The following is a 25,543-nucleotide window of genomic DNA, read 5'->3' as shown; positions in this document are numbered from 1 at the left end:
AATAAAGATTAGAAGCTGGAATCGGTTGTAATCTAGAAGCACTGCACCGAAATACTGATAAGATTCTAGTCCAATATAATTTTTCTTTTTGCATTTTGTCAGTGGTCCAAGCGGCACACCACCTGCATTATTACCAGGATCTGCCTATTGCACATGGTGGCCGATAAGGAAAGAATATAATCGAGCAAAATGGACCGCTACATTATACAGGCCCTGATTATTGCTTCGGAACGTCTGCGCACTGGTAGGACAAAAAGGAAATAATCGAATTTCACACTATGATTTGCATACTTAAGTATGTCCTTTCATAGCTATGATGGTTAAAGCCTTGCAATACCTTTCATGAGAGCAGTGGGATGTGTCAGGTATTAAAGGGCATTCTCTCCTTTATCTACTGCAACAAAAAATTGCAACAACTTGTCTGAAGTTACCAGCAATCAAACACTGCCTTCACCTACTTGTACTATAAACTGCACTCAAAGCTACGCCATTTTGCTCCCATAGAACGATGGCCTCCACACTATGACAGGTATGCTCACCATCATGAAAGTACTTGCCAGCGAGCTGCCGGAGGCATGCTGATCCACATGTATGCGCACAACCTTGATGTCATGTGCAATATTTTTCTCCTCCAATTATGCCACCTTCACAGCTGTGTTGTACGAAATGTGTACCTTCCAGAAGTGCTGGGAGTTGAAGCAGGCGGAAACATTAACTGGTCAGCAGTCAGGATAAGCAGGACCCGTTTAGAGTATTGGCGTAAAAAAACTAGGGAACCAGCTGATAGGGCCGGAGTTTCTACCGACATAGGTAAGTGTATAAAATATATAGTCTCTTTAATGAAGTGAGGAAAGATCCAGAAAAGATGGGCAAAATGCTAGACTGCAATAGACCCATAGTACCTGATTAGCTCAAGCAGGCTAGGTATACATTTGTCAGCACCCTGTTTTGAAGGAAATACCAGTAGACATCATCATAATTAAGACGAGATTACCATACTTGCGGAAGTGAAACACACTCGGTCGGGGTCTAGAATGTTCAAAAGTGCGTAGGAACACGCAAGTCAACAGGCGGGGATTTCAGGAAGTTGCAGCAAAGGGCGGCAATGGTCTTTTGAGCAAAACTGTAGGCTCCTTGTCATGACAACAAACACACGTGCCTCCCAGAAAATAAAACTAGTAAATAATTTAGAGTATTCCAAGGCATGTCAGCAGTTTTTCTTGGGTTTCGAGGCCCAGAGTCGTCACTTAACGAAAAAAAAAAAAAAAAAAAACGAATTAAGAAGTCTAGACTGTCGTGTAAATTAATAGTTCTTTAGGGCACCTTGTAATACTTCTGCCTGGTGTGTGCTGCAGCTATGATTATCCTGTTTATCGTCATTATGTTGTCCCCACGATGGTCGCCACCCAGGGTTCGATTATGGGCCCATAAGAGCCACTTAGCAATCGCAATTATGCATGCAGTCATCGTTGATGTCATTGTGGTGTTGTCAACATTATCGTTGTCATCCTTGGCTTCAATGAATTCGGTCAACTACTGCTGTTTTCGGTGGCGTTCCTTAGTGAGTGGCCCTCCACATCTTTTTTTCTCATACCTTCTAAATGAACCAGGGAAGCGCTGATACCATATATGCATTAACCAACACAGGCTTCAGTATGCTATCCACACACATTATTTGAGAATTAACAAGCCAGAGGTAAGCACAAATATATTTTTACAGCCGTTATCATGTATTAATTGGACCAAACTGCATTATATTGCAAATTCATAGAAAACCAACTGTAACTTGCATAAATTCAGCACTGTTTTATTTGTGAAAACAATGACATCAAAAAATGCTAAGGTATAACACCACTCATTGAACACGCTATGCACATTCAATTACAGGTCTGCACGCCAGCACGCATAACGCATGAAAAACAATGATTATCATATACTCAGCCTGTTAGTAAAATAGAACCATTACTTATAAAAACTAAAGCAAGACTTTATATTTATGAAGTGCTGTATTTGCACGAACAAAGCAAGATTTTCTTGTGTGTGTGCATGTGTGAAATATGTGGAACGCTTTGTGTATGAAACATAGTCATGTTCTGCATATAACGCTTTTTTTAGCTCATGGCGAGCTGAACCATTAGAAAAGAGGGTTCTGCAAGAAAGCCAACCACTCAATTTCACTGTGACAGAGGAGTGGGGGCCCCCCTACCCAAGTATAATGACCCCTTGAGGCTATGCTTGCAGCTATGCGTGCCTGTGCTGTCCCCTTTGCTGTAGTGGATTGTGCATCACACTGTGTTGGAACACTCCTATAGTGCCACAGTCGCATCCTTTTAGTTAACTTAATAATCGAGTTTATGGTTCGTTGAAAGCTCAAGCTTGCGTTATATCTGTGGTTGTGTTATGTTCGTGCAAATAAAGCAATTAAAGAGCGAAATTTCAACAATAATCAGTTGGGAAGCCATGCATTCAGTAGCACATTCTGTTAAAAAAACAGACTACTAACTTATATTTTTCTTCAAATTCCCCCTCAACATTGCAAAACTATCATTCCTCAGTTCTCTCTACTTACACACAATCGTTCCACTAAACAAACATGAGAAATAGATGAAGCACTCTCCAGACAAGTGGGCCAGCCTCACCAGGGTTCGTCTAGCAACAGATGACAAGGGGAGTGCAACGGTTAATAAAGCTTACAGAAGAATCCCTATTGCTTGGTATGTACACCTACAGAGCTTTCAACAAATAGTCACGCACACAAATTCCCAGTTCCAAAAAATAAATAGCCTCTCCAGTCAGCTGCCCCTGCTATAGATCCTTGTTTGGGTTGAAGAGGATCAGATTCTTAGTGCTCCACGGAATTCCGGAGCACCTGTACACGATGGTCCACACGTAAGGGATGAAGAACTCTTCAGGCTGAGACTCCTCCACGTAGCGGAACTTGAGATCGGGAAACTTCTGCAATTCAGCATGTCATTTGCTGTCATTCAGAGCATCACAACAGGCCCTTTTGAAGACTAACAAACTGGCTTTCTTACAATGCACAGGTGCTCCAAATATGGCAACCAGCCCTGTTAAAAAGGCAATTACTGTGCAAATTGTGCATGCTGTTTGTGCTTCTGTGTGTAAAGTAGGATAAAATGGAATGTATGAAATCAACAATGCACTAGGTGCATGGCAATCGTCACTGCAACAACGTGCTGGCTACTGTACGTTGAGCAACGGTGTAGCATGGGAAGGCCATTCTGGCAGATTTAAAGAGAGTCCTATGATGAGCTGTAAAAATTGCATGACCCCAGCATGCTATATCACACGCTATTCCCGTACTACACAATGTGAAAGGTTGTATTTTGTTTCATACTTAGCAGGCAACGCCACGAGAACTATGAAAGTAGTGCATTCATAAAAAATCTCACTCTGTGCATTCGACAGTGCAGTTGTCCTTGATCTGCAGCACTTTCTGCAGAATAGCTATGCCATACAACTACAACTTATGGATAAATAGTTACACCAAATCATATATGTACTATTAATTGTGCACCTCTGAGTACTGACAATGATTTGGTTATAGTGTTGTGGCCGCTAGTAGCAGAAACCTATCACTCCGCTTCTTCGGTAATGAACAGCTATCTGTAATGCCTTCAATGTGATAAATACATAATTTGCAACATAATAGCATGAGACAATGTTACGTTGAATTACATCATGCATACTTATATACAGTAGAATATTGGTACAAAGAAGTACCTTAATTCGAATTATCGCTTAAACGAAACAATAGCCTTATCGCTTGTTGGTTTTGCATTAAGGCAATGCAAAAAAAAAGATGTTAATTAAACAGAACCACATGTTTTCCAGCTACGGTTAATCGGAACTAAATATGCTACTGAAAATGAAGCTGAGCAGCCAATCTCAGCAGCATCATGACAAACATCACTGTTTGTACCTTTTCTTTTGAGGTTTTCTCGCCAGTTGTCTATGTTATCACGGAGGCAGCCTTTCATGGCTTATGTTGGTGCCATGTTTAGCCACACCATCCTGGTTAGTGTCGCTCTACTGTTGTTGTGGCCTACTGTGGTTTCTTAGTGATTGCAATGTTGGTGAGTTGTGAGTTTGGCTCGCATTTCCGATGGCGACACAGAAGCACCTGCACGATACACTCTTGCTGGAGACAAAGACTGAAGTTATTATTAATGACTTTGATAGTGGCTGCTTCACTAAGAGAACGATCTTTTTTTACAAAATGGCTCTTTTTTTTGTGTGTGATTACGTATTGTGCTGCTAGCTCTAGTTAGCGGCTGCAAGCAAGCAGAATTTTGTAAAAAGAAGCTTTGTAATCAGATATGCTACACTTATTATTTGCAGTTTTCAATAAGGTGTCTGGCACTTTTTTTTTTTCAAGGTCTTTCCATGCCCCTGAGCTCAATCTCCCGGCAAATGAAACTCCTGGAAAACAGAACTTATTTTCATCGTCCTTTGAAGTTTCATTTAATGAGAGTCCACAGTATTCATTCATATGTGGCACACTACTTTAAGCTTTTGAATGCAAGTAGTGAGAGAGTTCCTTCCAGCCTTCGTAGCATTGGCTGCCATTAATGAAACAGGGTATAGGCCAGCTGGTGCAGTCTTCAAGCATCTTGAAGCAGATGAAAGAGTGGGGTCATACAAGAACAGACGCTAAATTAAGCAAGTCACTATTGGGAAGAGAATAATGCAGGCCCTTAATATTGGTTAATTACATGACTGTGCCAATGAGGACATCACTAGAGATAAGTGAAGAAGCCAGGGAAGGTGCTGCTGTGAAGCACAAGCTCCTGCTTTAATCGACCTTACCTGTTATGATAGCTTCATGAATAGTATTTGGCTCGGATGATCATGACTGCACAAGTTTAGCACACTGCATATAATGTGTCAAACTGCCTGAGCCAGTCAAGAAGAGTTCCTACCTTCTTACACAGCGTTAACTACTCTTTAGTCACAAGCGACTTGTCCCAGCACAATGGCATAATTTATTTTGAGCTATAATCAGTGCTAGGTAACCCTCTTGCCTTTGAAAAGAATATTGATGGAAACAGAATTTTTTTCGTCTGTTCTCCCTTAAACCCTTAAAGGAAGATAAAGATGAATGGATGATTGAAGTGTAAAGGTGTCATGTGTTGTCACTGAAATTGCTGTTTTCCACCTAGCGCTACAAGGTCTGTAACACAATAACACATACAGTAACAGTAAAAATCGCTGCCACAGGTAGACAATTATGAAAACACGTAAACAAAACAGTGACATCTTGTGTTGCCTCCAAGGGTGGCACTGTACATAATAAAAAGTAGAAACACAGGGCAGAAAGAGAGCTGCAGATGTAGTGGAGAAGAAAAAAATGTCGAACTGTACCTTAAGCCTATCTGTGGGCCAATGTAGGGCTGCTTCTTTAATGGAATCCATCACTTCACTCACAGACACATGCTTGTCGGGTGATTCAAGGCGTGACGAGAAATATGAGAGAACCTGATGAGATGAGAGAGAATGTGGAACAGCAGGTAACACTGAGATAATTTACACGTAGACACACAATAAAATAAAATGCACTCACAGCTATCTCGTTACTGTCACTTTGTGTTATGAACTATTCCTGCTACTAGCAATCAAGCAGCTTAATTAATAAAAAAAGTATGGAAAAGAAATTGTTTCATAAAAGCAATCTACTATGATTTTTTCTGTAAATGGGAACAGCCGTAGTGCGCAATTAGGATACACTGAACAATCCATTTGGAAGCAAACAAAAACCAAGCCAGCATGTTCCTTTTGTTTTGAAAGTGTTACTTTCAAAGTGAATGCAGTAGAACCTCATTGATACAATCCCGCTTTGTGGCAATGTTCACGATCGAGAACGCATGAAGTGACCCAATACAGTTATGCTTCTTTTTTCACTAGTTAATATGTTCCCAGAAAACACGATATTTCGGCCTCAATGTTCAGTACATCGCAAAATTGCAATCGCATGACATGTTTTCCAGCCTCTAGATGCCATGTGAAAAAGAAAAGGTGAGAGGCACGCACGATTGAGAGCATAAGTGCCCGCAATGGCAGCTCCCCCTCAGTACTCACCCACCCGTTTCTCGTGATATTGCTTGCTACCACGCACTCGGTTTTCTCTTCCGGTGCCAGCAAATCTCCTCGTGGGTTGTCACACATCACCCTTCACAAGTATCCCCACCAACCCTATTGTGATAAGCATGTTCACCCATTTCTTTCACAGCACTTGTGGCATAAGGAATGTACTGCACACTTTTAATAGGTGATAACCGAAACATGGTGCCATTCCTGCTGCAGGCGGCACGAAGTGAGCATCATGTTTCACTCTGGTGACATTGTGGCATGGTATTCTAGCACTGCCTACCAGCTCGATTTCATTTCAGTTAGCCATCACAGTCTTAAAACGACAACGTGCGTCCTGAACCAGTCAGGTCCCCCCAGCTCGATGCAAGTTCGCGTCTGATGCAGCAACAATTCTTGCCAAGTGGGCATGTTAAATCTTCTAGCCAGAATGCGACGCCCAAAGAAGCTGCTGACCCAGGTTGAATTCTAGAAGTACGAAGGTAAGCTTGCCGAAGCCACAAAAACAACAATGCACGTCCCGGGCCACTTGGGCCCCACAGAGCGGTGCATGTCGGTGCCTCATGCTGCAGCAATGATTCGCACAATGCTTCGCATTACGTAGGTGTCAACCACACTTGAACCTGCCAAATCTTTTAGTGGCTTTGGATCATGTGTTTTCCTGGTTAGTATGTTTTCTTTTTCTTCTGTATCTTTTTCTTCAAGACATATGAACGAGGTTCTATGGTATAGTGCACTTTTTACAAGAAGCTACTTCACTTTCAACTTAAAAAGCAATGTTCATATTGGAATGAAGAAGCTAGCACTCTCCAAAGGCTAGTGAGAAATGCTGAACAACATCATCTACATTTGAAAAAATTATGCACATCCAATGCATTTGTTGGAATCTATGTGAAGCAGTTAATTAAATGTTATACAACTAAAGGTGATGCATGCAATCGAATATTTTCACGAGTTGTAACATGCAACACACAATGTTTATGTTTATGCACTACGCTGATCATAAGCTATGCGGAAATGCAAACACCAGCTTGTACACCAGATGTCCGCCATGAGAATTTGATGCAGCAATGTCACAAGGGCAAAGGCGATGATCAATGTTTATCGAGGGAAGTATGGTGCGGAGAGGTGCAGATATATTTAATGCTTCTATATACCCCTTGCTGTCACAGTTAGGGTGTTGAACCAACCAGCTTTCTGGGTTCATTTCGGGTTCAGGTTCCAACTTCTGCATATTTTCCAGTTCAGTTCAGGCTCGGCTCTGGAGCAAAAACAGAACTGAACTGGTTTGAACCCGCTCATGCAGTTCACAAAAGTTTGAAAGTAAAGAGAGTGAAAAGTTATTCAAAACAAAGTTTTCCAGCCTCACATGCGCATTTATTTATGTGATGTGGACCGATGTGTTTCTGAAGTCTTTAGATATCGTGCATGAAATTGAATAGACCGTGACCGAAGGCGTGCAGGAGTACTGTGATTTGTTTTCAAAGGCCCACAGTGCCCACTGCATTGAAAACACATTTAATTCCATTTAGTTGCGACTGTTGGCTGCCTTACACTTATGTCCACCTCTCTCGCTGAGGTGGAGGGAGCTGCGAGGAACTAATATACAGTTAAGATTTGGCAACAACACTGGCCTGTTCATTTGGTTCTGTACAGCCTACAACCGTGTTCTAGCAAAAGCACCCATGCAAATTCCACTATTTCAAGAAGCTGAAAGTTGGGATGCTATCACGTTTCTTGCATGAGTGTTTGAAATAAAGTGCCTATCACATTACGGTCTTTTGCACCATTTTGCATCCTTATTAGAGAAATAAGTCTTATGGTAATTTTACTAATCTACTAATATGTGCTAATTACATTCTTAATTACCAACTTTGGGTCACATGCTGTAATTGCAAACGTGAAGCCGAAGAGTAGTGTAGTCATGTTTGCTTAGCAGAAATTCTAACACTAGCACCATTTTCAATATATCTATGCCCAAAATACGCTAAACATTCCTTGGCATTCCAACTCAGACTGCCCAGAACTGTTAACGGCATTCTTTTGGAAAACTTTAACTGGAACACCAACATAATTAGTAGCCCACTTTAAGGCCGCACATTTCGGAATTGGTGCTAGTCTAAGGATTTCTGCTAAGCAGACGTGACATCACCACTCTTCGGCTTCAATTTTGTAACTACATGAGCCCTAAAATTATTAATTAGGAAATTATTAGCATATTTTAATTAGCAAAGTTATCATTTAAATATGTATCGCTGCTAATGTCTGCCTAACCAGGTAGCATATAAATAAAAACGGCAGGGCCCTAGATATGAGCTTTTTTTATATAAAAAAGCTTTCTACATAAACAGAAACATCTGGTGTATAAAACATTATATACATGCCAGATGCAAGCTCCAACAAACCAGCATATTATTAGTATATTAGTGCTGCATACCGATTGACAAAGTAGTGTCAGTGAACAAACTTGTGTTCTGTATGAACCATGACATACAGGGTGTGTCCGGAAAGTAATGCAATTTTATCCATAGAAAAAAAAAGACAACATTTATTCAAGGTATCATTATACACATTTGTACCGTATTTGCTCGATTCTAATGCACCCTCAATTGTAACGTGCACCCGTTTTACGCGACCAAAAAAAGGGGGAAAAAATGCTCTCGATTGTAACGTGTACCCGTGTGACCTAAAAAACGAGAAGTCCTTTAGAGTACTGCGCACCTCATTCTTTCATACAGAAATTCAACTTTCTCTCATTTGGAAAACACAAAGATTTGCTCCCAATGCACTAAAGTCGTGACAAATAAAACAAGTCGCAGTATCGTCCAAAAGGTGAAGCATCGATTACAATAGCAGATTAGCAGACAGCTATAGGAAAAGGATAGTATTTTTATCGGCCGTATAAACTTTTAAACATTTGCTTACTAGCTAAATTAACAGGCATGGTGTCATGAGCACACAAGTGCACATGAACACGTCTCATCAATGATTGCGGAAACTCTTTATGAAAACCTTGGAGCGAGGAAGTGCGGTAGCAGGAGCGAGCGAATTGACCTATGTGCAGCCTCTCACTTCAACGCGAACTAAGTGACGAGAACACAGCGTGGTGCGCCTAGGTGCGTAGACTCTTGTCTCCATCATAGATCACTTTCAAGATAGGGGGCGTGCAGCCGTGCCGTACGTAGCAGCAGCCAGCTTAGAACGCCTCTCCTGTTTGCGCCAGTCCCGTATGCAAGTTTCGGGAACTCCGAACGCCTGTGATGCGGCACGATTTCCGTCCGTCTTTGCACATGTAATCGCTTTCCTTTTAAATGCGGCATCATGATGAACTCAGCTTGTCTTTGCAGTCGGTACTTCCATGCTGATAGAGCAAACACAGAAAACACGAAGACGGACAGTGCACTAACCTAAGTCAAAGGAAGCATTGCCTAAGCACATGTACTGCAGCACGTGGAGGAAGCTACAGTAGCTAGGCCTGAAGTGCTACAAGGTGGCCACTTTTAAATGCCGATGGCGATATGGTAACACAGATTTAGGGTGGTACTTGATTCTAATGCGCACGCAATTTTCGGACCTGTTCTATAGGAAAAAAAGTGCGCGTTAGATTCGAGTAGGTACAGTAATTCTTCAAAGTAGTCTCCTCTTGCATCTGCACATTTTTGCCAGCGACTCTGCCATGCACTGTATGCATCCCGGAAGGCGTCGACGAGAAAATCTTTTAAAGCCTTTGTCACGGCGGTCTGGATGGCTTCGATGGTCCCAAAACGGACTCCTTTCAGGGTGCTCTTGATTCTCGGGAAGAGAAAAAAGTCCGCCAGAGCCAGGTCGGGACTATAGGGGGGCTGGGGCAATGTCACCAAGTTGTGCTTGGCCAGGAACTCCCGTACGTGCAGAGAAGTGTGGCTGGGAGCGCCATCATGGTGCAACTGCCAGGTATCAGCAATATCCTTTCACGCTCAGAGGACTCTTTTTCTCAATCTCTCGAGCAAATCCACACAGTAGGCAGTGTTGACTGTCTGCCTTTGGGGTACAAATTTTTTGTGAACCACATCCTTGGCGTCAAAAAAAGACAGCTAACATTGTTTTCACTTCCAACGTGGTCATTCTTGCCTTTGTGGGGCGAGGGAACTTCAAGGTGTGCCATTTGGAACTCCGATGCTTTGTCTCAGGATCGTACTCAAATACATGTTTCGTCGCCGGTAATGAAACTATAAAAAAATAAGGTTCAGTTTGCACGCATTACAAAAGTTTGCTCACAATCACTACTCGGTTGTTCTTGTGGTCGTCAGTCAACAGTTTGGGGACCAGCTTGGCGCGCATCTTCCGCATGTTCAAATTGTCGCTTGCGATGTTGTGCACGGTGGTTTTCAGAATCTTGAGAGTCCGTGCTATCATCCGCACACTCATTTGATGGTCGGTGTTCAAAATATCCTGAACACGAGACACATTTTCTTCACTTTTGCTTGTTGATGAACATCCAGAGCGGGATTCATCATCCACGTCTTCTCGGCCCCGTTTAAATGTCTTCAACCACTTTGAAACTTGAGAATATGACAAAGTAGAATTCCCATAGGCTTGCTGAATCATTTGGTCGGTATCGGCAAGACTCTTATCGAGTTTAGCACAGAACTTGATCGCGTACCTTTGTTCACGCACGGATGCCATCGCACGTCATGACAGAACACTATCAGGAGGTTCACGGAAACAGCGATCCTGATGCTCCCAGAGCATGGAGCAGATTGCGCTAGGCAATGATCAAAAGCTAAGAATCTCCTCACCTAGCCCAACTAATCCGATCATGGTACGTCCAATAATAGCACAAAAAAAAAAATTATTGTGTTACTTTCTGGACACACCCTATAATATCATGACACACACCTTTAGCGAACAAGAATGTTCCTTTTAATTTTCTATCAAATAACCTAGTATTGTTTGGGGCCATAAACTGATAATTAATCATGGTGTCTACATATGAGATCTATTAATGCTCATTTCTGACATGGGATCCTTCTTTGAGTAGTCGATGCCACTGTTGTATTAGACAGAATCTGAATGTATGCATTTCTTCATTGGAAAAGATTTAAGTTCATGAGAGGAGTTAAGCCAGAACTTGCAAACACTTGCACACCAGCAATGAAATAATACTCATACAGACAATACTGGCAAGACGGTACTCTCAGGTGCCATGCCTCAGTACTGAGCCAGTACAGGTCGCATCTCATGGACATCGTTCAAAGCATAAAAAACTAGCAGCTCACCGTGTCCAAATTCTGGACCACATCCTGAAACGTGGGGTGCAGACGGAACGGCTCGAAGATGTGCCGTTTGTACAGCAGGGAGTAGAGCAGGTTTGGGTTGCTCTGCAGCTGGTTGGACAGGCAAGAGTTGATGATCTCTAGTATCATACGAAGTACCTCTTCCAGGATGGACAGGTCCTGAAGCTGGAGCACACATGGAAAACCATCACTGGATATTCAGTTCACCAGCCTATGGGGGCCTCTAATGGAACTCTGCTATGCACTTAATAAAGCTTGTTGGGTACCAATAGCATAAGCCCAACGCGGCAATTTTGTTCATTTTTTAAGACAGATGTGACAGTGATCCGTGGCACTAGATCATTGGTTGAACACATAATTTGCAGTTGGCATTAGCATGACCTTGCGAGTACTGCCAAAATAACTATGACATCCCGTTTTACAGCCACTTTAATTATCTCCTAATTATCTTGACAGCCACATGGAAGGTGTTGTAACTATGCAAACAATGCCATCAACCAAGCCAAGCAAGTAGCAAGCCAAGTTCTACCTCCCGGAAGCTGTTGTAACCATAGAAACGATGGCATCAACAAGCTGAGCAGGCTTAGCAACCGTGATAGGCTATTTCACACAAGCTGTGGGAGGGAAGCCTATTGCGGTTGAGAAATCTGATCCCAATAGAGCTTGATCACAATGAATGAATGAATTCTGGGGTTTTACAAGCCAAAACCACGATTTGATTATGAGGCACGCCATAGTGGGGGACTCCGGATTAATTTCGACCACCAGGGGATCTTTAACATGCATGCCCCTAATGCACGGCGCATGAGCATTTTTGCGTTTCTCCGCCATCAGATTCGGCTGCCATGGCTGGGACACTATAGCTGCTAAGCCACCAAGGCAAGTCCTCAATCGCAATCGAAAGCACCCATGCGACATCAATAGAAAACTGTCATATGCTAGGTATCAGCCAGGTAAACTGCCTAAGGAAGTGTACCAGATGGGAAGGCATCAGATTACAGGCACATGATACCAATGCAATCTTTTGCAAAACATTTTGTGGCTCAAGCTGCTTGCCTCTTTTAAAGATCTGGTCCCTCTCTATCTGTCTTTCTATCGCTAGTATGCATACTTCATGGATGATGTATGTACCATAAAAAATACTGTTTTGGGCAAGTTGCATACTTTGAAGATGTTTGCACATTAATTTCTGAATGCTCGTAGCATGCGTCGAACTGCTGCTCAAGTAAAAGGGGTTGAAGGTGAGGTTAAAATCCTCTACAGTTGCTTTTTATTTCGCCCCTGGATAACTTGGATCTTTTAAAGGGAAGCTTTCCATGTATCACCGATTCGTCCGTGAGCAGCAAAAACGCACTGCAGAAAAGCCAACTTACACATCTGCGTAGAACACTACAGTTTACATTCACAGTACCACACCAGCGTTGACTGGCCGGCCAGTCAGTGTCTGATAACGGCGCAAAGTGGCGAGAGCTCAGCAAAAGTAGCACATGCACACAAAGTTCACTGGAAAGCAAGTTGTGTCTACTAGGCATGACACCACCCCAGTCGCGATTAACTGAGCTTCCATGCTTATCGGAGACAGCAAGTGTGCGTGAACAGGGGCTCGTCTTAGGATCTGTAAAAAGAAAATCAAAGCCCCTTTCTTAAAGAAAGGTGGTTGAACGCCACGCTACACAGGTGAACTGCATACATCTGTACTGCACTACGGGTGTCACCATGGGCGTCATCATTACCGTCACTATGGTTAGGCCGCGGGTGCAGCGCACGGCAGAAGAGGCTGTCCTATGCAAACGTAAGCGCGAGCGCAATTGTGCCCGTAAGGCCGATCCCATGCATCAGCAACAACATGCAGAAGCCATGTGGGAGACGCTTGTGCAGTCAAGATGCTCACTGATCTTGTGATCGTCAGCGTGTACATCAGACCGAACATGTCTCGTTGTGAGGCGGAAACATTCCTGGCAGAAACGATGAAGACCTTAAAGCCACATAGTATGCTGATCCTTGTGTGCGGTGACTAACATTGATGTAGCGAAAGAGCATGGCAACTGGATCGAGAGTTTTATGCTAGATCGCTAATTGTTGAAACTGAAGACACTACAGAGACCCACGACACAAGACCATTCCTGCACTGATTTCATGTTTGCAAGCAGGCTGTGTCACGTTACAATGGCAGAGCCTTTGACCGTCTACCACAGCGATCACAAGGCAATACTGTGCAAGTGCTAAGTCGTCCGTGAAAGTGTGACCGTGTGCACGTGTAATCAACGGCTACATGATCTAATAAAATGATTCTTCATTAACTTCAATGTTCAAAAGATATGATCCTAAACAAGCACTCAAATCCTATATGCATAGCATTGGGTTGCTTAGCATTTCTTGGGTCCATTGCGTGGTCATTGCCTTTGAACTATGTCTGATTCAGTTTGTACTGGGGGAAAGCTTCGCGTTCAACTATCTTTCCTTAAGAAAGGGGTTTTCATTTTTTTCCCTGGAACTTGGAACTTTGGATAAACTTAGATCTTTTTTCCAATGCAGCTCAGAGCTGAACTTTATGCAAGTTACTCCACCAAAATTTTTAGAATTGAAATATTTTTTGTAATAAGAAAAACAACAAGAGAACCAAGTGTCATCAGACTTGATACTAAAAAAATACTGGAAACTGATAGCTACATGTATTTTTCTTACTAGCTGTGTCTAATACTCTTTTTGCATTTACTTATTTATGCTTTTGCACTCTACAATTATGAAAAATGACTGTTGAAATGCTGTTGCTGCTATTCACTTGTTCATTACTCTGCATTTCTAACACTACTTATTCTTGTTCAAAAAGAAGTGAACACTTTTGTATTTTGTTTCATTCACTGCTTCCCCCCCCCCCCTTTTTTTTCTGATATCCCAGTTAGGGTGCTTAAAGGTAAAATAAATGATAATGATGATGATTGGGAAAAAGTAACCAAACAAAAAGAGGCACTTACAAGGTCTGTTGAAAAGTCATCCTCACTTGGCTTCAAGTCTGGGTTGTTCTGAATTTGGTCCATTACTTTTGATAGCCTTTTAGCCAGTGTTTCAAACAGGCTAAGAAAGAACAAAATTGGCAATAAAGGAACGTACAAGTGCATGCCATTAAAAACAAATGTGGGTAAGGTCAAAAGAAAGCACTTCCCACAGAAATTACGCACCTGACAAACCTCTGGCAAACATACGGATGCAAATTCTTGAAGTGACTGGACATATTCGCTAAGGCAGCAAGGCAATTTGTATGCAAGTACTTGTCCTGAAGACAAAGAAAGCATACAGAAACAATTCTAAATGAATTGTCAAAACAAGAAATTTTAGTTCTACATACGCATGCTGTTTATACAGTAAACGAACTTGCTTTAAACAGGCCTGTTTATTAATTTTCATTCTTTCTTTTCAAACAAAATCTTTTACACACTTCAATGGAAAATTTATAACAAGCTTACGAAAGAATGCATTACAAAACACCAGTGTTCTGGTAAACATACAGACTGTGAAGAAACTGCTTACCCTCATACGTGTCATGTTGAAGTGTATGGTTCTTATGACAACTAGAATCAGCAGTCCTCCAAGTGAAATCTCGGACAATGACCTTTCTGTGTACCACGATATGTTCTTTACGGCCTGGAACATAAAGATTGCTGCATCTCATTCACTACTTCAAGCTAGAAAAGAGATCCTGTAAATTCTAAGTATTTCATGTACATGCATTTTGAAGGCCAAAAGCAAGAAATTTCACTTTGGTTAAACTAGTTATAAATGAATAATATGTACTCTTGAAGGAACCTTGGCAAACCCAAAGGTAATTGCCTAATTTTCTTATTAACAGCCTTTAAATAGCTTCTAAGGGGACGATGCATGACCCTTGCCATGAACAGATATGTCGCAGATCCCAGGACATTTGCATGACCCTCGCCGTGAACAGATATGTTGCAGATCCCAGGACATATGGCCTCTATGACCTTCAGTGCACCGTAGTTGCACCTGATCTCTGAAGTCATGCCGAGGAGCTCTCAATGTTCTGGGTTGTGCGTAATTTCTAGTGAGCAGTAATGGCAGCATTATTCTGTTTTGGCATTGTGGTTTGGTATCAAAAACATTTATTTATGCAAGCTTTTAGTGATGCATCCGCTTGTATTTAACACGTAAAATTTTGCAAAGAGGCTTCTTTATATCTACACTCTCTAAAAGATTTAATTTTATGTGGTACAAAATTTGGCAGCAGTTCGCCTTCAAGCAGCCTTACTAACATAATGAAATGCACATGTATGTGTCAACAGCCATCGACACATTTCTAAGTAATGCAGTAAGAAAAAAATTGTGCTTATTTGCCCGCTACATTAAATTGCAATAGGTATGACAGACTATGAATAGAGTGTTCTGGTGCAGTTTCAACCTTCTTGCTCATTCGTGTGCACAGGGGCATCAAAATTAGAGGGGGCCCAACATACTGGCAGCACCCCTCTCCCGTACTCACCCTGCAACCCCTCAGCATTAGGACATATAAGTCCCACCGCAGTTTACTGAAAAGTTGCCAAGCATCTCGAATAGAGTTACTCCGGAATATTTCCTCAGAAATGAAAGAATTCAAACCTGCATTCAATATTCTATGCCCTTCCGCGGTACAGGTGACACTCTTCTATTTACCTGGCTCTCCCGTTGTGAGCTTATGCATGATAAGAACAAGATAGAATGAAGAAAATCTGCATATCCTTCACAAAGCTTGGGGAGTGGGAGTTGAGGAAGCCATTGCCTCTTTGTACTACCCACATGTATGCCAATGTCTTATCATCTCTTAGTATCCTACCCACAAGGTATGTTAAAAAGATGCCATGAAATTCTTACAATGTCGTGCACAGCTTCATTGAAAAGATCATCCTCGCTAAGTATTAACAGCACAATAAGGGACATGTAGATGTGGTGAGATGTCCTCTCATGTGCCTCATATAGAATCTTCAGAATAGGTATCATCTGAAATACAAAATGGTGTATGTTAGCCATGAGTTTCAAGAACACTATTCACGCGACTTCACATGAAAAAAAAAGATATTCCATGCATGATTGTGTCAATGAAACTACAACTTGAAAGACTAACAACTGGAAAGGTACTGACTGCAACAAAAATCTTTGGTGGAAAGGTTTGTCAGGGAAAAGATGCCATTGCATAGTGGACAGCCAAAGTATGCTCTATTGCCGTGGCCGCTTTTAAAACCACTATGCGCTCAAGAAGGCTGAAAACATCTATGATCCAGATGAGACTCATCAGCACTGCGACCGTGGCACATTTAATAATGGCAGGAAGATTCACAAGCCTAAAGTTTAAGTGGCCTTAAAGGAAAATATCAAGCCAAGGTAGAATAGTAGAAGGGCTCTTAGGTCACAGTGTAGTCCCAATAAAAGAAATTTTAACTTAAAAGTTTCAAGGGGTCTCTGTAAAACATGTTGAAACATGTTGAAATCTCCAATGTTGCACAATGATGTCATCTCTGCCATGAAGCAGTCTCTCAGTTTAGCCTAATTCACTGCACACCCTTAACAGACCATTACTCAAGATTACAGGTGCCGTAAACACAAGAGGTTGTTGCAAAGGAAGTTCCATGTTTATACAGGGTCCATTATGAAAGTAATGCACATTTTCTGGAGAAAATAGATTTACTGACCGGACCTGTACAAATAGTTAAAATTCTTCAAAATACTCTCCCCCTGCCACTCAATACACTTGTGGAGATGTGGCCACGCGTGGAAAGCACCCTGAAAGTTCTCGACGAAAATGTCTCTTAGGAACGCTGTAACATGCTTTTGGAGGTTTTCCACAGTCTCCCAATGCTTTCATCTCAGTGCTCTCTTCAGTCGGGGAAACAAAAAAAGTCGCACGGAGCCAAATCAGGACTGTAAGGGGGAAGGGGGACCACCGGGGTGTTGCTGCCGGTCAGGAAGTTGGTAATGATGAAGGACGTGTGGCTGGGGGCATTGTCATGGTGGAGCTTGACCGTGTCTTTGATGTCAGCCCTCACGCGTGTGACCCGGCATTTCAATCTCTTGAGCACCTCCAGGTAAAAGGCTGAGTTGACAGTTTCTCCCTACTGTACAAATTAAAAATAGATGATTCCTCGGGCGTCAAAGACAATGAGCATCGTTTTGATGCGAGAATTGCTCATTCTCGCTTTTTTGGGGTAGGGGGATGATTTTGTGTGCTACTCATTGCTCTGCCTTTTTAATTCTGCGTCGTATTCGAACATCCAGGATTTGTCTCAGGTTACGGCAGAGTTAAGAAAGTCCGGCTCATTTTGAATCAAATCCAACAATTCTTGACAGCGCAAAATTCGAAGTTCTTTTTGATCTTCCGTGAACACTTTCAGAACAAGCTTTGTACAGACTTTGCACATTTGCAGATCCTCGGTCACTATCCCATGTACCGCAAATGTGGACATGTGTAAGGTGTCAGCAATTTGTTGGATGCTCAATCGACGATTGGAACACAAAACTTCGCGCACACGATCCACGTTTTTGTCGATTCTGGTCGTTGCTGGGCTTCCACAATAGGGTTCGTCAGCGACCTCCTCCCAGCCCTCCTTGAATGCCTTGTGCCACCTCCCAAACTGCGACCTTGAAATTCAGTCGTCCTTGAAGGCCTCTTGAAGCATCTGGAAAGTTTTGGCTGCATTCTTTCCAAGCTTCATGCAAAACTTCACAGCATATTGCTGTTCAAGCAAATGCTCCATTGTGTCGTGCTATCCGCTCACATTGCTTTGAGTAAACTGGTGACCAGCTGCGTTGGCAGGGCTGAACCCTTGCCACATTTCCAGACTCGTTTTACTGCGCTGCCATGGACAGTCGCATCATAATAAAATTATGTGCATTACTTTTATAATGAACCCTGTATGATGAAGTTTTGCACTCTGGTCGGGGCACTGCTGAACTAAACTGACAAAGTCTCAAATGTCTATATGAAAATGTTCGTAAGTTCTCTTTAAAACAAACTCTGATAAATTATTTACTCTAACAAGTTCAGCAGTTTGGTGACCTCTGTTTAGTTGCTAACAGATTCCCATGCATATCCTTCACGTTATCCTTAAGGACAGCCTATTTTGTCAATCTTCTGCAAGCAGCATTAATATAAATCTTAATTCAGCAATTACCTCCAATAATTATACATATGAGGACATGGTATTGTGAGCAACATAACGTGGTCTTTGAAATTAGGGTGTATATCTACTGAGGACATGCAGAGTATAACAATCTGTGCAAAACAGCGAGTTCTGAAGTGAGCACCACCTGTTAGTCTTGATGCTACAGCTAATTGTTTCACAAAAAAAAAAAAGAGGATTAGGCAAAAAAAAATAAGACAGAAGACTTGTGAAACCAAGCAGAAACCCGACCTAAATCTCAGGGAATGGCCACCGCATCTGACAACTCCCTTGTAGCGTTTTGGCTAAGACGTGTGCATTTCTTGTTCCCGTAGAACTTTTTGCAGTCCTCAAACCACCTTCAAGCACTGCACCGAGCCACAGCTGTTGCAATGGTCTCATGGAACTAATTTTTGCTTACAATTAACCATCTCAAATTAATACTTGTCAACTCAAAAAATTTAAATCAAATTCTAGTGTTTTATGTGTCAAAACCACGATCTGATATGAGGCCCGTCGTAGTGGGAAACACCAAGTTAATTCTGACCAGCTGATGTTCTTTAATGTGTACCTAAATCTAAGTAGATGAGCATTGTTGCATTTTGCCTTCATCAGTATGCGACCACCCCGTCCAGTATCTAACCCACTTGTGAACCTAAAAATTTGATTTGTTTGCTTATATTAACGATCCTGCTATTCAACGAACTGCTTGAACATCCTTTTAAAGGCTCTAACAGTACTTTGAAAATTTCCCATGGCACCGTGAATAGTACACCTACAACCTGGAATTTTCTTCACCTTGTTTCTCATAACACAACTTATTCCTACAAAGCTTAATATCGATAAAGTAATGCATAGTGCTTTTCAGTTGTCAAAAATGTTTACAGAAGAAAAAAGGCCAGACACGAAATAGACTGGTTCTGTTGCGATATGCCAATTCACAAATGATGAACATTAAGCACCCAGCAAGTATAGAGAAGGACTCCAGTTAGCATAAATTTGATAATTTTCTGCAGCCAAAACCCTCCAAATCACATAAAATCCAGCATGTTCCTCTTAAGAGATGTTTTCTTTCTAAGTTTTGTTTCTATACACCAGATAGTTCTACAACAACGTACTGCAACAACGTTCTGCAACAACATACTGCAATGCACCCTATTATATGAAGTTCTACCAACTTGACTTACACATCACCTTTAGCATGAACAGCATCCCCTTCAAGATTTATTATGCCAACGCCAATGCTCAATAAATTTTTGTTGACATTTGGAAAGAATGTTTTGCAGCCAACATTCACTGTCACAGTCAGTTAGAATTGCAGCTTTGCTAAGAAACACCAGCCAAATTGCACAGCAACAAATAAAGTACAGTATGTGGTGCTTTAAGGAATACAGATTTGGGCGACCAAATGTGACACAAGAGCATGATGCAAGTTGGGAATGCCCAGTTGCACTTCCCCACACAACACTACCTGGCTACTTACTAGCATTTCAATGTTTGACCGGGAAATAACATAGGTCTTGAAGTTTCCATTTCGATGAAGCAGGAGATAAAGAAGGAGTGTCGTCTGGTCGTTGTTCATGGTAGTGCATAGCGTGTCATAGAGTTTTCCGTAATCTAGCTTGAACGAAGGAATGGCTTCAACACTCCCTCCGGCATCTGCACATAAAGCATATTAGGTTTCAGTTTTCTGCGATCTTGTAAAACAGTAATAAATGTGAACCTTTGACTGAAGTTAAGGCATGAGGATTAAGCAGGAGATGCTTGAATGTACCCCATGTTGCAAGAAATCGTAACACGAATGTGAGGAGACAGCAAAAGATAAGAGGTGTTGAGAAGGCCAGCCACTGGTGTTAGATGTTTTTATACTTTAGCCACCACCTAGACTTCTGGGAGTCAATGTCAGCATTGCCCTTCGACAGGAGGGACCAGTGTTTCAATAATGTTCCTCTGTGATATAGGGCTATTATTAAAGTGACAAATGTTTCGGAGATTGAACTTTCCAGCTGCAATGGCAGCATCACCACTGGTTCTTCCTGTGGTCTAAGCTCTCTTGTAATGATCATCATCATATCATCATGTCAATGGAAGAATATAACTTGAAGCATTCACTACTGAAAAATTGGCACCCTAACCAGTACGTGCAACCAAGACATCAACGAAGGTTGACAGCTAGCTAAAAGCAGAACTGGCTTACACGGCATTAGTCGCAGTGCAAGCTAGGGTGTGTAAGACAATAACAAAACCGCACCAAGGCCACAAAATTTAGTGATGCCCGCTGCAAAAAGAGAAACATGTGATAGTGAAGAGGTGCAAGCAGTAGCAGACTGTTTGTAGGCAGCTGCGGATATTCTCTATAAAGGGGTACTGAATAAAATGTTGCGAGTCTCACTGCATGTTATGGTCCACTGGCTACCAATGTCACCACTATGTCAATCTTCTGCTCTAGGTGAAATTGTAACGCCTTTGTTATGCAACACCAGCACCTACAAAGAAGTGCTGGAGTGGAGGAGTCTTACTAAAGGAACTCTTCATTCCAGGAATTGCCTTAAAAAGAATTATTGCAGTGCAAGGATATTGCATCTAAGGGTAGTGCTGCCTTTGAATCCAGAAGTGGAGAGGACAGTTCAAGTGGAGGACTGTTTAAAAATGGGAGTCCATGAGTGCCTCTTGACACTCATGCACAAATGCATTCTAAGCATCTGCATTCAGCAGCAACAGTTTTATTGCAGTAAGATATTGCTGCTGCAGTTCACCATTCTGCTGTTGAGTGTACTGATCCTGAAGCTGCACTCCTCCTACAAACGTCAGATGCATAACATCTGACCTCTACCTCTAACTGTGTCTCCCTCCTGCCTCACAAGTTGTGCTGTTTGGCGCTTACACTCATCTAACAAAGGCAAAACGTTGTGACAAACCGCCAAACGCCGTGCAGTGTAAGGGCTTCAACATAGTGACCTGGGGTAGGTAGCAGTATCTGCACCTTGAGAGTTGATGAAGGAGAAGAGGGCCTTCTTGTATGGTATACAAATGGCCTTGTCGCTTGTGCAGTGGTTGACCAGGACTAGGAGCAGCAGCAGGCTCTGCTGGGCAAGCACCGTCTCCCTGAGCCGCAGTGCCTCCTTGTCCTCTTCCTTGCTCCCATAGCCCAAGGTGAGCACATTCCATAGGCCCGCTGCAGAAAGGCATTACCTTGGACCCTTTGTGCATGGAAGATGAGCTAAGCTCTTCGAGTGTGTACTTGTAAGAAAGACAAAAGGCAAGCACAGGTCATTCAATACTGTTGTATTTTTAAATTAAAAAATTAAATTATGGTGTTTTACGTGCCAAAACCACTCTCTGATTATGAGGCACGCCGTAGTGGAGGACTCTGGAAATTTCGACCACCTGGGGTTCTTTAATGTGCACCTAAATCTAAGCACACGGGTGTTCTCACATTTTGCCCCCATCGAAATGCGGCCGCCGTGGCCGGGATTCGATCCCGCGACCTCGTGCTCAGCAGCCCAACACCATAGCCACTGAGCAACCACGGCAGGTTTTTGTATTTTTCATGTAGCCCTCAAGAAAATATAAGCTTGCTCGTTGCTCTGGGCTTGTTTTACGCTACACCAGGTGGCACAGAAGCCTGTTGAAAAGTGAAGCTGCGGACATAATTTCGTTTGTTCTGTTTTGTCGCCAGCTATCTACTGCAAAATGGCATCATCCATATGATGAGTGAACGCTTTGAGTTATGTTGATAAGTAAAGAAAGTGTGGTTATTCAGAAAGCTTAGCTTCTTGTAATAGAGCAATCTTGTGATACAGCATGCTGTGTTGTGCAGTGAAGGCCACCATCACTATAGTGCAAAAAAAAAAAAAAATTTGTTTTGGAATAAACTTCATCCTGACATAATATTCTTGCTTGGGCTTGCTTTATATGATCAACAGAACCGTTTACATACAGAAAAAATTTTGTCTTTCTTGCAAGTTTTTAATTTTCCTTTTCTAACCATCCTTAAAGGGTTAAACACCCATTGCCAGGAACATTAAAGCTGGAGTGAGTATTCAGCACTGTGAAGTTGTTTTTAAACTAAGGCTAACGTTCAAAGAGTCAGAACAATATTATGGGTGCCCTCCTTCTTCTTTTCTTATAAATTTAACCTATTAAATCTGTAGTTACATCAAAATGCTCAAGAAATACAAAAAAAACAGTGAAGCAGCACAACAAATAGCAAATGAAATGGAGCAATCACATCGGTACATTCCTTGTATTAGACAGTTTAACAAGGCTGCACAACTTCAGTTCTTGAGCATATTGTGACAATATGTGCAGCATTTAAAATAGTGAAAAGATCAGCCAGTATCCTACAAAGAAATTTGGCACATCTGTAAGCTTCTGTAGTGCAACAACAACAGTTTTGGGAATAAACGTGAAACAGATTAAACATTGTGCAAGTGGAAAATACCTCATGCTGTAAGCTGTGGCTCAGTAGCACAATGATGCAAGAAAAAGAAATTTTTTTGTTTCCTTCCAGATTTCAAAGCATTGCAGTCTTACGAACATCAATTTAAAAGGCATTCATCGAACAAGTGTTACAAATAAAGAATCTTGCGCATGTGTATACCATAGATGTACAGTGCTCACGGAATGAAACGCGTCAATTTAGGGCTAAGTAATGCGCATATTTTCGCTTCAACCGGCTGCAGTTCGTGTCACATCGACGTAATTCTGGCGCGTACACTTACATCGGAGCCCTCGTCACCTTTGGTGACCAAATTTCTAGCGACATGACATTGTGCTCTCGCGTACTTTGCACATATGTAGGGTTGTACTGAATGCTCCGTGTCCTATTTCAATCCGTGAGCACTGTACCTATCTGTTACATATTGTCAACACAAGGAAATATCTTTCACTCCACCAGATTAAAAAAAAATAGACTTTGCTATCACTGCTAGAACTTTTTTGTGTTACCGCGCAGGCTACCAATAGGAAGGAGGGAGGGGGCCTCCCCCTTCCTATTACCTTCCGTGCCCAGTCAAGTTGGTGCCTGTGCCCCTTCATCCCCCTTTTACCCCTTCCCCCCCAAAAAAAAATATTCCTGGGTACGGACCTGAGAACTGTACACGAACATTGATCTCTAAGTTGCACCTAGGCCTCCAGGCACACTGCTTCCTCAACGTTTGCTGGTTGATGGGTGTCTCTTTCAGCCTACTTTCTCAATGTTGTGCATGTGATCTGAACTGCTGCAAGTATGCTGACGTGTTGCCATCGAGTGCTTTAACACATACTCGAACACGAGTGAAGGCTGTCCAATACACATCACTGTGCAGAGGAAGGCAGAACACATCTTTCAGATTCCAGCTTTTAGGGTGCAAGTGTGCACCGCGCCGCAGCAGGCAAGTGCAATGCAGACTAGCAAACATGCACAAAGTGCGTAAGCTGCAGATGATGAAGCCGCACAGGCTACATTTTAAGAGCCGAGTCAATCACCTGTGCAAGATCTTGTCAAACGATGCAAGCACACAATGCCCTCAGAGCGAAATGGGCAAAACTTTATGCATATTTTGCACTGAGCCTAAGCTACTTACCATCCTTTACTAAAGATGGCGGTAGTTGTCCACTTTGTCTAAGGTAGCTAATGTCCCTTAACTTGGTCATCTCAATGTGCTCCTCATCTCTGAGCGGACAAAGAATGCACTGAGGTTCTGCTTGTTGAACATCGACAGCGAGATACAGAAAACCTGCTTGACTCAGGGAAGAATGCTTCAAATTATAGGAACATTGTGGGTGTGCAATGGCTTGGGTACAGTGCACGGGGCAGCTTGTGGTGTACTAGCTCTATGGCTAGCAGAATTGCAGGACCTGGGTCGGTATAACGTACAACTGTTCCAATCTGTTATTATTCCAAGTCGGCCATTAGCCCTCCAAGACAGGTCAAAGTGGCTTGGGCTCTGCCCATATTACTGGCTATGGCACGTGGTAATGGTGCCATTTTTTGTCCAGTTTTGGTATGAAAAACACAGATTTTTCTTTTTTCAAGTGTCTTGTGAGGCATCCACTCTATTTCAAGTGTAAAGTTACCAGAGCTACAGTATGTCTAAGTTATCTGAAACTGAGCTTTTTACGTGGTCAAACATTTAGTTGCAGTAGGCCTTTAGGTACTATTTTCTAGACATTACTCTCTATCAGCTTCTAATGTATCGTCAACACTTGGATAAGTGCCGGTTGTGCCTCGTTGCAGTACCACATCAGGGTGCTAAGTGCTAAGTAATGATTTGCTGGTGACAGCAAAACATAAGGAGAGGCTTTTGACGCTCCTGCAAGAATTCGCACTGCCAAGGAATGTGCCCTCAAGCACACTCAAGAGTTTGGTCTACTCACAGGCTAATCCAATGATGATGCTTCCACCGCCCTCGGAACGGTAGTAGCTCTCTGGGCACTTGTCCTGCCTGACAAAGTTTTGCAGGAGACTTTTTGTGAACAGTAGAGCATGGATTGAGCTGCAAAAGAGCATACAAACTCTCAGGCTTTGCAGACTCCAGATGAGTAAATCTGCAACTGAACTTCTTTCTTGAGGAGACACAAAGTCTGTCTACCTGATAGGTGTGCATGGAGCAAAACAGAAATTATAAAGCGCCACAGAAGCAGAACCTCAGTGTTACCATTAACAGCAGCAGTCGTAGCCGAGCTTGGCTTTTGCAATGGCTTGATAATATGGCTAAGTGCTATGACTTGCACTACGATTACTTTGTTGCTATGATAAACTCATGTGCAAGGTTTTTCCCTGGTGGCCTTTCAATCTTTTCCTTACAGGCTGACTTGAAACAATGCATATTTTGTGGTATGTGATACAGTTAGTGTGCCATTGTAACTCACTCTAGTGCATACCCATATCCACAAGCTGGACGCCGACATTCCTTTCTGTTAAAATCTCTATTCAGTACCACTGACTTGGATAGGTACATTGGAGCTATATTTCTTTTAGTTAACTTTTACAGCATAACACTGCTTACAATATCAAACACGGAACGCAGC

The 25,543-nt window shown here is 42.3% G+C and overlaps 1 protein-coding gene across 1 annotated transcript in view; it reads right to left on the bottom strand.

The window, feature by feature from the left end:
• Nucleotides 1-1,782: 1,782 nt before the first annotated feature.
• The window catches only part of LOC126531285 (dymeclin), a 34,956-nt gene continuing 11,195 nt past the window's right edge, over nt 1,783-25,543 (bottom strand). Inside the window, exons 7-16 of the mRNA XM_050178748.3 lie at nt 24,890-25,008; nt 21,513-21,704; nt 20,013-20,188; nt 16,248-16,373; nt 14,913-15,026; nt 14,564-14,658; nt 14,360-14,459; nt 11,367-11,549; nt 5,386-5,499; nt 1,783-2,955 (exon numbers count right to left, since the gene is read on the bottom strand). Coding sequence (XP_050034705.1) covers nt 2,806-2,955; nt 5,386-5,499; nt 11,367-11,549; nt 14,360-14,459; nt 14,564-14,658; nt 14,913-15,026; nt 16,248-16,373; nt 20,013-20,188; nt 21,513-21,704; nt 24,890-25,008 — 1,369 coding nt within the window. The 3' untranslated portion in view covers nt 1,783-2,805. The remainder of the gene's footprint in view (nt 2,956-5,385; nt 5,500-11,366; nt 11,550-14,359; nt 14,460-14,563; nt 14,659-14,912; nt 15,027-16,247; nt 16,374-20,012; nt 20,189-21,512; nt 21,705-24,889; nt 25,009-25,543) is intronic.

This window comes from Dermacentor andersoni, chromosome 5 (assembly GCF_023375885.2).
Source record: "Dermacentor andersoni chromosome 5, qqDerAnde1_hic_scaffold, whole genome shotgun sequence".
NCBI classification, from domain to species: Eukaryota; Metazoa; Arthropoda; class Arachnida; order Ixodida; family Ixodidae; genus Dermacentor; species Dermacentor andersoni.
The sequence above is the reverse complement of the archived record's forward strand: the minus strand, read 5'-3'. Positions and strand labels throughout refer to the sequence as shown.